Here is a 15141-nt window from a genome sequence, read left to right on the forward strand (position 1 = left end):
TAGAGTCCTTTTCTGAGAGTACATTGTAATTTTTGTCCGTAGGAAGAGAGGTCTATTTCTTATGTGTTATGTATAATATTTTGAAAGTGGATCTTCTAACAACGGGGAGCCAGTGCAGGCTGTTCAGCCGACAAGAGATGCGATTCCGTAGGATTATGTGGATTCATCGTCTTTTTGCATCGTTCTGGATTCTCTGGAGGTGTCTGGTGTTGGAGATTGATACGCCATGACACAAGCCGTTGGCGTAGTCCGTCTCAATATGACCAGTGAAATAGTAGCCTGAATCTTCAGTGGGAATCCAAGGTGTGGAAAATAAACGATACCTGCATGGGATTAAATGTGGATTTAGTTACTTGGTTGACCTGAGGAACTGGAGAGGGATGAGTACTTGATCACTGATAGAATTCCTTTGAAGTTGTTAGCAGTCTTCCACGTTCATTGGGCCTTTTACTATTTGGATCACAGCTTTTCCATTCTCCGCAAGTTCGAATCTCAGTTTTTGATGCTTTGAGTTTGAGGTGGTTTGTTATCATCAAACATTCAGTGAAAGGTTGGCTTACACAGTACCTTTTGTCCCATTTTTTGGGAGTTTTATTTAGTGCAGACTCAACTCGAAGGTATCAGTGCATTTACATGAGCACCAGGTGCGTTACACATGTACACATTCATTTTGTTAAGCATAGGGAGATTAAGTGATTTGCCCAGAATCACAGGATGCTGCACGTCCCTGCCAAGACTCGAATCCGGGCCTCCAGCTTTGTGGTCGGCTTCTCTAGCCGTTAGGCCACATCCATAGTAATCCTGCTTTAGCAGTGTGACACTAGTCACAGCAGTTGCCTATTTCTCTATCTTGATTCAACAAGAACTATATATAGTTGAAGAAAATCGTCCTGCCCTGACTACAACGCTGATGAGACTCTGAGTGGACAAGTTATTTTCATGCTTAATTCTCTGATAAGAGAGTATCTTTCCCTGGTTTACCTGCTTGGAAGCTTCAGCCTCTACTGGCCAAAGAGGGGGGCACCAGAGCCATACTGGTCGAAACTCGTAGATCTAGGCGTACCTCTGCTTCAGTTGCCTCATAGTAATTGAAGAAAGTAGAGTATCTGTAGTACAGGTTCTGGTGCCAGGCCAGCAGTCTGGGTTTTCCGTCGAGAAAAACACAGGAGTATGCAGAATGAGGCAGACTTAGGTTCCTAGGTATTTTGAAATCTCTGTACACTCCTCCAATCCTGAAAAACGTTTATAGGAGTTGTTTATGCTTGTCACACAATTGTTCGGCCCTTCATCAGTCCCTCTTTAACATTCTTAGCTCTCGATTCTGGTCCCCCATTGCAACCATGAACTCTACTTCGTCTAGCACACAGCTTCTCTTGTCACCCAACATTCACCTAATTACAGATATGGGCTCCCTATTTTCGTTTCCATTGTTACAAATCTGTGCTCCTGACTTGTATTCCATCTCACACTTACATTCAGTTTTCCAATTTCTTGTGTCTCTCTTTACTATTCCATTTGAAGAATTCTGGCCTCCTCTTCACCTGACTCAAACTTACTGTTATATTCACTCTCTCTCACTCCTCACATCTGCAGTATTCCTCCGTTTGGAATCACCCCATACTGCGGACTGTGCTCATATCTACCAGTGTCAAATTTCTTCTCTTGGCTTGTTTCAGGATTGTGGAGTGTGAAGATCAGCCTGCTTTTACCGGCGCCGCCCCAGATCTCATTCCTAAATCCATTCCTCATCGGGATCTTGTGGTCAGCGAACAGGTGAGGTGACCTTCCCTAATCCCAACCCCACTACCTGCCCTCCCCTACCTGTTGCAAGTGAAAAATAACTTCAGAAACATTATTATTAGGGGTAGGCGGAATTTGCGTAGTCGCCTAACGCAAAGCTCCACGAAATGGTAAAAAATCTCCACGAGTACGCAGATATTCTGCGAACATGCGGAATTGCATGTTCGCGAGGCTATTTTCCTGTTTGCGAACGCTGTATGCGTGCTCGGGGGGAATTATCTTGCGAACACGCATTTTGAGAACGCGAACAAGCAAAAAATTCCGCGAAGCTGCGGAACGCAGAATTTTGGGCAAATCCGTGTTCTCCGCAGAACGTGAAATTACCCAAATTCCGCAAGTGGAACGGAATTTACCGCCCAGGCCTAATTATTATTAATGGCCACCTATAGAAGTGGAAGCATGTCACAATATGGAGGGACAAAATATTGTCCTGTTATAATAAAGTCTTCCCAAATATCGACTGTGATACTCGATATTCTGGAAGCGATGTTTGGGAAGGACAACATTTAAACATGAGGTCTTGATTTAGAGTTTATTTAGAGTTTAGCCAACAGATTAATGTCCTGCGGACAACTCTGTACATTGACAGGAGCTGCTGTCAGGGTGTTCCTATCAGTCTATTAAAGTTTGATGGAGGGCTCTGTTAACCATGAAGGCTGTGGAAATGTGGATTTTCCTGATCAGTTATGTCCCCTATCTTGGACCCCAACGGTTCTATATGCATGTTACAAGTACATGTATGTTCCCTCCAGTTCCAGTTTCTAAGACGCAAACATATGTGTGTCTACCGTCGACATGTTCTCTGTCAGATCCGCCATCAATGGGCTGGATATTCGATTCCTAAGCATGAAAGGCCACCGACTTTATATGGCTAAGTTACTCCATTTTTACAGTTCAGGCAAGTAGGCCCGATTCTGTCCTCAAAGCCTTTCCCTGCTCCCTGTCTCTGACAGCTTCAGCTTGAGCTCGCATCTGTATCCATGAACTTTGTCCTACTCCCTGTGCAGCTAACGGTGCCTGCCTCGGCCAGTTTTCGCCTGCCTGCCAAGAAGCTGTATTTCACCTTCGAATTATCTATTTTGCTCTCCAGCCGATGCATTCCTGTCTAGTGATTTAGGTAAACATTTCCTTTAGCTCACAAGCAAAGGACTCAGCCTTTCCGTCCTCCTGCAAGTGATTCATAGCCCTGCTGCCATGGAAAGTTTTCTGCCCCTCGCATCTCATATAGACACTTAGGCGTTTGTGCACGCACACAGTCAGTATAGACTAAGATTCTGTTCGAGAGTCCTTCCTTGTGGATAACATAGTTCTCTAAACATAGGATGTTAGATATGATTTGGGATTAGGTTGACTTGACCCCCCAGACTTCTCGTCTCCACATGTAGAGCTAAATGTCAAGTCCCCTTCACCCCCTAGTTGCACGTCACTCACACGTCATGCTGCTGCGCGCGCATCTATGTCAAGTATTATCTTATAAGATCCACCTATGTCTGATAATCCTAACCAATCATGTTTCTTTTATTCCTTATTACGCCTAGTTTCGATTACGTACCTGTTATGTCACTTTTCTTATCAAATGTTACGCCTTCTACATTCGTTTCATTGTAATGTACTTATTATAAAAATGCATGTCTGTCAATAAAGTATTGTACTTCACTTCCTGAACCCTCGTGGTGACGGAACCTGAAGGCCGCGACTCGAGTCGGCCATTTTTGATGGAATAAAGCCCATTTAGAAAACCTCTTATACCACGGATTCTGCCTCTTGTTATTTTGAGCTATTTTACTTTATTTTAAGATCCCGTATGAAATTCAGTCCGGTAAAGAAGATTTTATTTACCACATAATGGCGCCCGAACAGGGACACTTTCTCATCTCACGCGCCGGCGGTGCGTTGCAGGCCCGGTCTCCTGCCACAGCTGGACGGACCATAAACGCGTACCAGCAGGATTTCCTGTAAGCTCCCTCCGGTCAAGCGGGGGCGACTGAGGCTGCGATCAACCCAGACGAGGCGGTGAGAAGTGCGAAGTATCCCGACCAGAGCCTAGCTGAGAGAGCAAGATCCGAGGTATACAGAGGCCCACCAGGTTCCTCGTAATCCCGATGTCCAGAGGGTCCGCTGTCCGCGGTCATCGAGTCCTGTCCATTCTCTGGGGCCTTCCGTTTCAAGGAGCTACTCGGTGAGTACCATCGCCGGGGAGGCGTGTTGACGCGCACATAGGTTGTGCCGGTCAAGACGGATTTGGGTACACAAATCCGGTCTGCACTGTTTAGCAGTGTATATGTACTGTTTAGCAGTATATCAAGTATTCCGAAGTATGCAGTTATTGTCAAGAATTCAGCGTGGTGATTAGTTAGGCAGACTGTCATCATTATCGGTCATTGTTAAATGTTTAATGTTTAATGTTTTCAGAAATGTCTTGCATATTGTGGTATGAATGATTGTTCATTGTACACTGTTCATTATTGGGGTTTTTTCGTATTAAGTAAGTTCAAGAGTAAGTATCAGATCAGTTGTCAATATGCCGCTCTTCTCGAAGTTAAGACAGATTACTACCAGAAAAGGGGTGCTTGAAGAAGCAGTTCCTATTCCTCCTAGGGACACTCCAGGGCATTTTATGTACCATAAGCATGGCTTAGATGCCATATTGTTTCTTGATCTATGGGTAGATTATACCAAGGGATTGCCGGAAAGTCAAAGGTGGCCCGTAGCGGGAACCTGGGATGCAGAGTGCATCATGAAAGTGGAGGAAGAGTTATGGAAAAGAAAGGTCAGACAGTCACAGAAAGACGCTGTTGAGTTATGGCGTAAAGAATCTCATAGACGAACAGAAAAGGCACGTAGACAAGAAGAGAGGAGTAAAGAAAGTTCAAATAAAGCTCAAGAAAATCTATTAATTGAGGAAGGTATCCGAGTGAAATCAGAACAAGTAAATAGACAAAAAAATGCTCTTATGAATGGTATGTATCCCCTTCTAGCCGAAGGACTACCTAAGGCTGCTCCGGAGATGCCAAAAGACTTGCCACCCCCATTATTTCCAATTAAGGTACATCCAAAAGGGCATCCCAGAACCGCAGAAGATGTTTTTCTTTCCTCATATCTAGACGATGCAGCTCCCGAGTATGCTAACGCCACACCACATAGACCGTCTGGCGGAGGGGTTCAACGTCAGGATCAGGTATCTGTACCCGTGCAACAGCAAGTCCCGACGCCAGCGTCGGCAAGCACATCTGTCTCCGCATCTGTCCCCGCAGTCGATTCTACAGGGGTGTCGACGCCCATAGTTGCTGTGTCACGTTCAACGAACCCATTCACCCCCGACGCCCCAGATGGGGCCACGGGAGGTGCTAGCATTACCTTTACACCACCTAGAATAAATAAACTTGTCTTTCAAGAGTCAGCACATTCACGTACACCTAAATTCGTAAGTGAACGTACGCTTAAAGAACTCCTTGTAAATTGTAGATATGACCCGGTGGTTGGTAAAGAGGATGAAATGGTCCTGGCATCATTACGTATCAGGCGAGCCGCAGAGTATTTAGCAAGGTTACCAGGAATGACTACGCATCTAGATAACATATATCATTTTGTTTAAACAGGACGAGATCCAGGATGTATTAACAGAGCTATGGAATTCCAGAAAGTAGAGATACAGGGGGAACTGTTACGTTTCCTCATAAACTGTGTGATCAGAAATCAAGACCGCCCGGGGGTAGACCCGAATGACGTAAGCAGTATGTCCTTTTTGTAAGTCCGGATTCTCTCTCGCTGCCCCGCAGAGAAAGAGCGCCGTACTATATGGATAGACAAAATCCCCTACGAGAAGTGCACCCAATAAAAGGCGAAGACAATGAGTTTCACCGTGTATTTGTTTACACACCCATATCAAAAATGGAATTATTAGAAATGAAAAAAGTAGTACCTAGTCATGACAAAGACCCAGCGGGTTTCCACCGAGAAATTAAAGACATGTTACTGATGGGAGAGTACACCTTTCCTGATATTATGACGATATTAAAGGTGCTTTTGCCTGCTGGCATTTATGAAAAACTGAAAGAAAAAGAGTGGGAAGTGGGTGACCAAAAGATAGACTGGACAGCTTTAGCAGAGGAAGAAAGGGGCCGAACTGCAGGTTCAGGGCTCGGGGATAAAGTTAAACTGCTACCAGGTTTACTAGTACAGGTACTGCCACGTTTATTAACTACAAAAAAGGAAGATTGGGGTGCAATCACAGCCTGCAAACAAAAGCAAGATGAAGACACAAGCGATTATTATGCTCGATTTGAAAAATGTTTTGGTATAAATAGTGGTATAAAAGCAAGTAGTGACTCATATCCACATTTATTTGTGACAAAATTAGTGGAAAATGCATTGCCTCCAGTAAAGAATAGAATATTGAAATTCGAGAGTACCTGGCAAAGTAACACTCCGTCGCAAATGCTACAAATGTTACAGTATCATCACAATAGAATTAGGGATGAACAAGAACATGAGCATAGACGCATGAAGGATACAAAAATGAAAATGCTAGTTTCTCAGACAGTACCAGCAGATGGTCACAAAAAGGGTGTGACACATTCTGGTGATTCTGCAGTTCCTGTAAAGGGAACCTGCAATTACTGTAAACAACTGGGCCATTATGTACATGATTGTCCAGTCCTGAAACGTAATATAGCTACAGGTATTGCAAAGGAGAGACCACGATTAGTTAGACAAGATCAGAATGAACAAGGAGCTATGCAGCATGGACAGTCCATGCCAGTTCAACAACAGTCCATGCCAGCCTCACAGCAACCCATACAGTTTGTGCCAGCTGCACCACCGTTGCCTGCTACTGCCACACAAACCACAACACGACAAATGTATCAGACTGCACAGTATGAATATCCTGAGTATCAGCGTTACGCATGAACAAGCCTAGAGAGGGAAGTTGACTTACCGCTTATCGAGATTCCTGTAGATCAAGAAGGACCTTATGTACATAGTGAATTATTAGGTCAAGATAGAAAATTCTTACTCGATACAGGAGCAAGTCGAACAACTATAAAACGTAGTGAAGTTCCAGGGGCACCCCTCTCAGGCTCTCAAAATGTTTCCCTTGGTTTTTCAGGAAAACCTATTGTTAATGAAGTATCACAGCCTCTACCACTTACGATAGGACCTTTGACACGAACTACAGATTTATTGCTTACTAAGTCATGCCCAGAAAATCTGTTAGGAATTAAAACTCTGAAAGCACTAGGAGCCATAATATGTTGTTCTCCGGAAGGAGTAAGGTTGTTTTTACGTGATTTTAAAGGTCACTATGTGTCTAGAGACATGGATCCCCGACTACAGACTTTACCAGTACATCTATGGGCACAAGGCCCTACGGATGTTGGCTGCATGAACATTACACCCTATCGAGTCACACTGAAAGCAGGAGTGGTACTACCACGAATGCGACAATACAAGTTACCGCATGATGCTGTAGTGGCTTTGCTGAAAATCATTGATGAGCTGATTGCCCAGGGAGTAGTTGTAGAAACAGACTCCAATGTATGTAATTCACCGATAATTCCGATTCTTAAACGAACTGATCCTACTGCCCCACCAGTGTACCGATTGGTTATTGATTTGCGTGAACTAAACAAGTGTATTGTACCACAATTCCCTGTGGTCCCTGATATATCTTCATTGTTGACAGCAATTGATTCCGAAGCAACATTCTTTACTGTAATCGATCTCAAGAATGCCTTTTTCAGCGTCCCAATAGATCCGGAAAGCCAATACTTGTTCGGATTCAGTTTAAATGGGCGCAGCTTTAAATTCTCACGCGCTCCCCAAGGATTTACAGAAAGCCCCAGCATTTACAGCCAAGCACTGAAACGAGAACTTGACAGTATCCACATGCCAGTCAATACTGCATTGCTTCAATATGTCGATGATCTGCTGATCACAGCGAGAAGCGAGCCAGAATGTGAAAAAGCTTCTCTGACAGTTTTACATTTCCTAGCCGACAAGGGGCACAAGGTGTCTCCTTCTAAGCTGCAATTCTGTGTCCAGCGAGTTATTTATCTTGGTCACTCGCTGTCCAAGGAGGGAAGGCAGCTTACACCAGATCGCATCCAGTTAATTGCTAACATGTCAATACCCCAGACACAAAAGGAGGTGCGGGCTTTCATAGGCCTCACTTCATATTGTAGGCAGTGGATCCCTCAGTACGCATTTCTAGCAAAACCACTCATTCAGTTAACCACACAGGAGGCAGCCACATCGACTGTTCTCCCTTGGACTCAGGAACATACACAAGCTTTTGAAAGCCTAAAGGAAGCTTTATGTCAAGCACCTGTTTTAGCAACACCATGTTATAGCAAACATTTTACACTCTTTGTTACAGAACGCGAAGGTACTGCCTTGTCAGTACTCACTCAGGATCAAGCAGGATCACGCAAGCCATGTGCTTATTTTTCCAGTACATTAGATCCCGTAGCTCAGGCTTTGCCTGCATGCCTGAAATCAGTGGCAGCAACAGCTTTAGCAATCAGACAAAGCGATGCCATAGTGTTAGGACATCCATTGACAGTACAAGTACCACATGCAGTAGAGGTTCTTGTGAACCGAACACAAACACAACACTTGACCATAGCAAGACTTACCGGTTATGAACTGACATTGTTTCAACCACACATAGAGATCCGACGGTGTAATACATTGAATCCTGCGACACTATTACCTGTAATTGGAACAGACCCACTAGCTCATGATTGTGTTGAAATCATTGAAATAAAGACGAAACCTAGACAAGACTTGACAGACGTTCCATTGTTAGATCCAGACCTGACGTTGTATGTAGACGGATCGTGCATGAGAACAAGTACAGGAGATTTAGTGGCCGCGTATGCAGTCACAACAGACACTAAAGTTATTGAGACAAATTGTATAGATACTTTGTCAGCCCAAGCAGCAGAACTTATTGCTCTAACACAAGCCTGTATTCAAGCCACAAATAAGAAAGTTAATGTATACACTGACTCACGTTATGCATTCGGAGTTGTACACGACTTCGGCGTGCTGTGGCGAGAGAGAGGTTATTTAACTTCCCATGGTGCCCACATTCAGCACGGACCCCTCATTCATGCTTTGTTAAACGCGATACATCTACCCACTGCTATATCGATTATGAAATGTAAAGCACACACGAAGGTTACTGATACCATTTCTCAAGGCAATGATTTAGCTGACAGAACAGCTAAACAGACTGCTCAGAATCGCACATTAGACATGACAAAGCCAATAGTTCAGACACCAACACAGTGTATGACAATTAAGGATCCCGCACTTGACGTAATTGACATACAGACACATGCCACAGCAGAAGAAATAAAGAAGTGGACTGAACTAGGAGGGATCCAGACAGATCAAGGATGGATGACGAAGGAGAAATCTGTATGGTTTCTCCCTGATTCCATGGTTCAAGCCATTATAGCTACAGTTCACAGTCCAGCACATTTAGGAGAGAAGGCTATGCTAGACAGCATTCAGCACATTTGGTTCAACAAACATTTACGAGCAGCAGCTAAACAAAAAGTTCGTACCTGTATGATATGTTGTCAGTTTAATCCAGGAAAGAGTGTTCCCGTAGAGCAGGGTGGATTTCAGCCTCCTGACCATCCTTTTGAAGTCCTCCAGATGGATTATATTCAGATGGAACGTTGTCGAGGATTCAAATATGTTCTCGTAGTTGTCTGCGCTCTCTCCCGTTGGACAGAGGCGTATCCCGTATCAGATTACACTGCCCCGACTACTGCCAAGCAGCTAGTTCGAGAATTCTTCCCACGGTACGGTTTACCACGTGTTGTATATTCAGATAACGGCCAGCCTTTCTCATCCGAATTAATGAAACATGTCTCGCTTTTGTTGGGATATCAGTGGAAATTCCACTGTGTCCGACACCCCGAGGCAGCAGGTCTCGTGGAACGACATAATCAACTTTTAAAAATCAGACTGTCTAAAATATGTCAGGAAAAAGGTGTGGACTGGATAGTAGCTTTACCAGTTGCGCTATTTTACATGAGAATGGTAGCACACTCTCGAACAGGGCTATCCCCTTATGAGGTGATCTTTGGTAGACCACCGAATATGTGGGGGACGCCTATACCCCGTAAAATAACTGATGTTGACTGTAATATGCTGACAGATTACCTGGCTTCCTTGATGTCTGCACTACAATCTTGTCGTTCACAGGTAGTCGCAGCTTTTCCCGACAACACCGAGGTGAAACCTCATGACGTAATTCCCGGTGATTATGTTCTCGTCAGGAATTTTGATCGGAAAACCCAATTGGAGCCAAGGTGGAGGCTTCCTAAGTTGGTCCTGCTGACGACCAGAACAGCTGTGAAGATCGAAGGGAGAAAAGGCTGGGTGCATTCCAGCCATATAAAGAAATTTCATGGACTTCCTCCTGACACAAACAGTACTCCCCGTGTGTCTTCCCCCATTGACTCAAAGCTACCCTTGGCTGAGGCCAGTAGCACCGAACTCTATAAGCAGAAACTCAGGTCCAGATCCAAACTGTCGGACGATTTGATTGTTTAAGTCCTCTCCAAGGTGAAGCGGTTGAATCTGTCCCGACATGTATCCCTTAGGTCTGAATGATGTAGAGTCCAGAATCATAATGAAACGACATGCTTATTGTAAATTACTGCGTAGCCATTGTATTGTGACTTTATTAATTTTGTTTTCCTTGAGTTTTTTAATAGTTACTGCAAGCATATTGTTGCATATGTATTATCCTGTTTCTAAACGTACTTTCAACATAACTGATGAACATTCTTTTAGTGAATTACCCCCACATGAGTTGTCCTATAGACTTGCGCTGCGCAATAACACATTCATTAGTATGTTACATCATTCCCATCAGACTAGTAATGCCACCAATTGTTGGGTGTGTGGCCGACTCCCTCCCTATCAGAATAACAAAGGAGTTCTGCCTTTCTTCCCACATCCGTTCACACACAATGGCTCCTGTGGAGCATGGTTTAGTTTATTAAATTCCATAGACCCAGACACAGCAGTTTATCAACAACATTGGATATGGGGAAATCTGAATCTAGTTTTATTCAAAGTCTGTCACCCCAATAAGGAGGGTCACCCCAGCAGAACAGGAACTGATTTAGAAAATGAAGTGTATAAATTAGGTAATTTTACGCCTAATCTTATGATATTAAATATCAAAACCGAAGTTGAACTAATTCTGCCCACTATGTCAGTATTTCCAGTTAAGGGTGAATTATGTGTAAGAAAAGTTGGTTCCATACACATGGGCCATAGCCAATGCGTTACTACAGTAGAATATAGTGATCAAGGTAAATCTTCATTTAGAGCTTCTCGCCATTCTTACTTTATATGTGGTCAGACGGCATATATGCGTCTGCCTCTAGGTTGGGATGGTACCTGTTACATAGCATTCCTTTTGCCACCTGTTTTCCTAGCTCCCCCTGATTATTATCGAAATGTTCATTTAGTACACAAAAGAGAGCGTAGAGATCTCCTAGTTGTCGATTATACTGAGACGGCATGGGACAAGTATGTAGATTTCAATAAAGGTATCTTTCCCTATATAGGTACAATATCAAATAGTAAGCTGATACGCAGACTAACCAAGACTCTTGAAGCTGTAGTAAACGAGACTATAGCCGCCCTAGGCAATCTGACAGAGGAACAATCAGTGATGAGAATTGTTGTTCTCCAGAATCGTCTTGTCCTTGACGTCATCCTGGCCGATAGGGGCGGAGCTTGCAGGGTCATCGGATCCAGCTGCTGCATATTCATACCAGAAAATTCGCCATCTGTATATAAAACTATAACACGCCTTCATAAGATTGTAAGCCAGATACACGAGAATCCAGGCACTTGGACGTGGTCCGGGTGGTTTTGGAGTGTGATATCAGCCTGGGGATGGAGAGTTCTATCCTTCCTAGGTATTGGCCTTCTTATGCTCTTCAGTTGTTGTTTATGCTTGCAATGTGGACCAGCGATTTGTGGTCTGTGTGCCACATCATGCATTCCATATCACAGTTCTCGTTCAAAATACCGGAAGAAGAAGGAAGAAGAAATGATGCTCCATGAGCAAATCGATGGAATGATGAAGATTGATATCTCTTGAAGGGCAAGTAGGGGACAAGGAGGGAATGTGGAAATGTGGATTTTCCTGATCAGTTATGTCCCCTATCTTGGACCCCAACGGTTCTATATGCATGTTACAAGTACATGTATGTTCCCTCCAGTTCCAGTTTCTAAGACGCAAACATATGTGTGTCTACCGTCGACATGTTCTCTGTCAGATCCGCCATCAATGGGCTGGATATTCGATTCCTAAGCATGAAAGGCCACCGACTTTATATGGCTAAGTTACTCCATTTTTACAGTTCAGGCAAGTAGGCCCGATTCTGTCCTCAAAGCCTTTCCCTGCTCCCTGTCTCTGACAGCTTCAGCTTGAGCTCGCATCTGTATCCATGAACTTTGTCCTACTCCCTGTGCAGCTAACGGTGCCTGCCTCGGCCAGTTTTCGCCTGCCTGCCAAGAAGCTGTATTTCACCTTCGAATTATCTATTTTGCTCTCCAGCCGATGCATTCCTGTCTAGTGATTTAGGTAAACATTTCCTTTAGCTCACAAGCAAAGGACTCAGCCTTTCCGTCCTCCTGCAAGTGATTCATAGCCCTGCTGCCATGGAAAGTTTTCTGCCCCTCGCATCTCATATAGACACTTAGGCGTTTGTGCACGCACACAGTCAGTATAGACTAAGATTCTGTTCGAGAGTCCTTCCTTGTGGATAACATAGTTCTCTAAACATAGGATGTTAGATATGATTTGGGATTAGGTTGACTTGACCCCCCAGACTTCTCGTCTCCACATGTAGAGCTAAATGTCAAGTCCCCTTCACCCCCTAGTTGCACGTCACTCACACGTCATGCTGCTGCGCGCGCATCTATGTCAAGTATTATCTTATAAGATCCACCTATGTCTGATAATCCTAACCAATCATGTTTCTTTTATTCCTTATTACGCCTAGTTTCGATTACGTACCTGTTATGTCACTTTTCTTATCAAATGTTACGCCTTCTACATTCGTTTCATTGTAATGTACTTATTATAAAAATGCATGTCTGTCAATAAAGTATTGTACTTCACTTCCTGAACCCTCGTGGTGACGGAACCTGAAGGCCGCGACTCGAGTCGGCCATTTTTGATGGAATAAAGCCCATTTAGAAAACCTCTTATACCACGGATTCTGCCTCTTGTTATTTTGAGCTATTTTACTTTATTTTAAGATCCCGTATGAAATTCAGTCCGGTAAAGAAGATTTTATTTACCACAAGGCTGGCAATCAAACTTTTCAAAAGTGTTTTGTTTATCAAAAGCAATGACCCCCCTCTCCCCCACACACACCCTGAGAGTCTTTTCCCTGGGTTTGCGGGTCACTATCTTTCCCTTGTTGGCAGGTATTTCCCTGGCGGTGAGGGACAGTCAAAAAAACCTTTAGACTGACCACCCTAAAAGAGGGGCGGACGGTATTTAGTCCTTTCTCTGACAGCCCCATCTCTGTTGAACTGTCAAGAATTATTCCGTCGACAACCAATGGGGCTTTGTTGACAGAATACTGACTCTAAATGAGGCGGGTGGACCATCAGTTTGGCAGACTGAAAGTTGACTCACCCAAATGCAGATCCTCTAAAAAAACGTAACCTAGCTTTGTGTGAAATCCAGCTGTAAACAAGGGGCAAGCAGGATATTGCATGTTAATCCCATGTATAACATTTCCAATTGTTAAAAATTACAAATCTTGTGCAGCTTGCCCTATCTTTGATTTTGGACAGGAGGGTTTCCCGCAACAACAAACCTCATGCAAAGCAGGGCTGGTTACCCTTGCACCCTAGCGCAATGCTTAATGTCGCAGTAAACCAGCTTTATTTGACATTAGATGGCATGCAACTCTTTGTAGATTTCATATTACACAATTTTCCTTGTTCACAAAAAGCTGCAATTCTATATGCAGCGCTCACTTGCACGTACAATAGTAAATGTAGACAGTGCTGTACTGGGGTATGAAGACACTCCTAGCGACCCTTAGAAGAGTATATTTGACACATGCGTTCCTATTGCCTAAGCAACAGATTGACAATGGTTCTCCACAGCAGGTCTGTAGTGTTCTTCAGTCTAACATAGCTTTTGTCACACTCCCTGTACTTAATCCACGATTCCTTCCAGGCCCTAACATGAAATTGTATTTCCTCACATAAAAGTTTGGGAAATTGCATTTTTTTATTTGAGTCGCCTTTCTCTGGTGTCCTCTTCCCTCCTTTGAAGTCCGAAATACTTTTTCTTTTAAATTTAAAAATGAATACCCCTAACCAGCCTAACAAATTAGACTGAAGCAAAAAGCCAGAACCAATGTTTTCGCCTCCGGGATTTTCCCATTGTGGAAATGGCAGTTTTTCTAAAAGTTTGGTTACGCCATTTCGCGTGCGTGGGAAGCTACCTCATGAGGCCGAGTAGCCTGGCCCTCATCCGGCTTTTGAGGCTCAGTGCCATATTTATAGCAATGTCATTTGCCGCTGCGAGCTTGAGACACAGGCCAAATAACCCTCCTGGCCAACCTTCTATGAACCCTATAGGAATCCTGGAATCTCTCATGAATGGGATACTTGCTAACAACGTACAATAACAGGAAACACGAATTCACGGCCGTTGTAATTAAATGTTAGATTTGAGATTGAAAGTGTATAGGACAGGTCATGGACTGCTACTGCCCTCTTGCGGCTATTAGGAACACTGCACTATATTTAGAAATTGCCACCGCAAAACGTGCAAAGGTTACATTCAGACCTACAAGCAACACCTATTCTCTATAAGTAGTTTATTCAGAACCAGGTGGCTCCAGTGCCCTTCCCATTCCCAATCATTCACAAACAGATATGCCCAAGGCTGAACGGAAGTACTTAATTAAAAAAAAAAAAAAACTGACCAAAAAAACATAATTACAGATGGCAGAAGCCTGTAGTTATTCTTAGGCGACAGGCGCTGCCAAACGCCGGGTTTTCGATTTTTTTGGCTACCTAACCTTGATTCCACCTCATGTCTAATTCTTTCTCCAAAACCTTGCACTTTCTGTCTATTTATTTCACCACCGCTGCCTTTCTCTCTTTTGTTCTGAGTCATAGTCTTATAATCAGTGATTTAAATGGAAAAAAATAAGTGTAGGTACTCATTAAACTGAGCTAGGGGCGTGGCTAAGGGGCGGGGTTAGAGGTGGGGCCAGACATGATGATACTAAAACATTTCTATCGAGTATTCATTTT

General features: G+C 43.7%; 1 protein-coding gene across 2 annotated transcripts in view; it reads left to right on the forward strand.

Moving 5' to 3' along the window:
• The window catches only part of SIPA1 (signal-induced proliferation-associated 1), a 229611-nt gene that overhangs the window by 196098 nt on the left and 18372 nt on the right, over positions 1–15141 (forward strand). For both annotated transcript variants that reach the window (XM_085625838.1, XM_085625839.1), the window contains exon 11: positions 1677–1773. In XM_085625838.1, the coding sequence (XP_085481964.1) occupies positions 1677–1773 (97 nt within the window). The remainder of the gene's footprint in view (positions 1–1676; positions 1774–15141) is intronic.

This window comes from Triturus cristatus, chromosome 9, assembly GCF_964204655.1.
Source record: "Triturus cristatus chromosome 9, aTriCri1.1, whole genome shotgun sequence".
Taxonomy (NCBI): domain Eukaryota; kingdom Metazoa; phylum Chordata; class Amphibia; order Caudata; family Salamandridae; genus Triturus; species Triturus cristatus.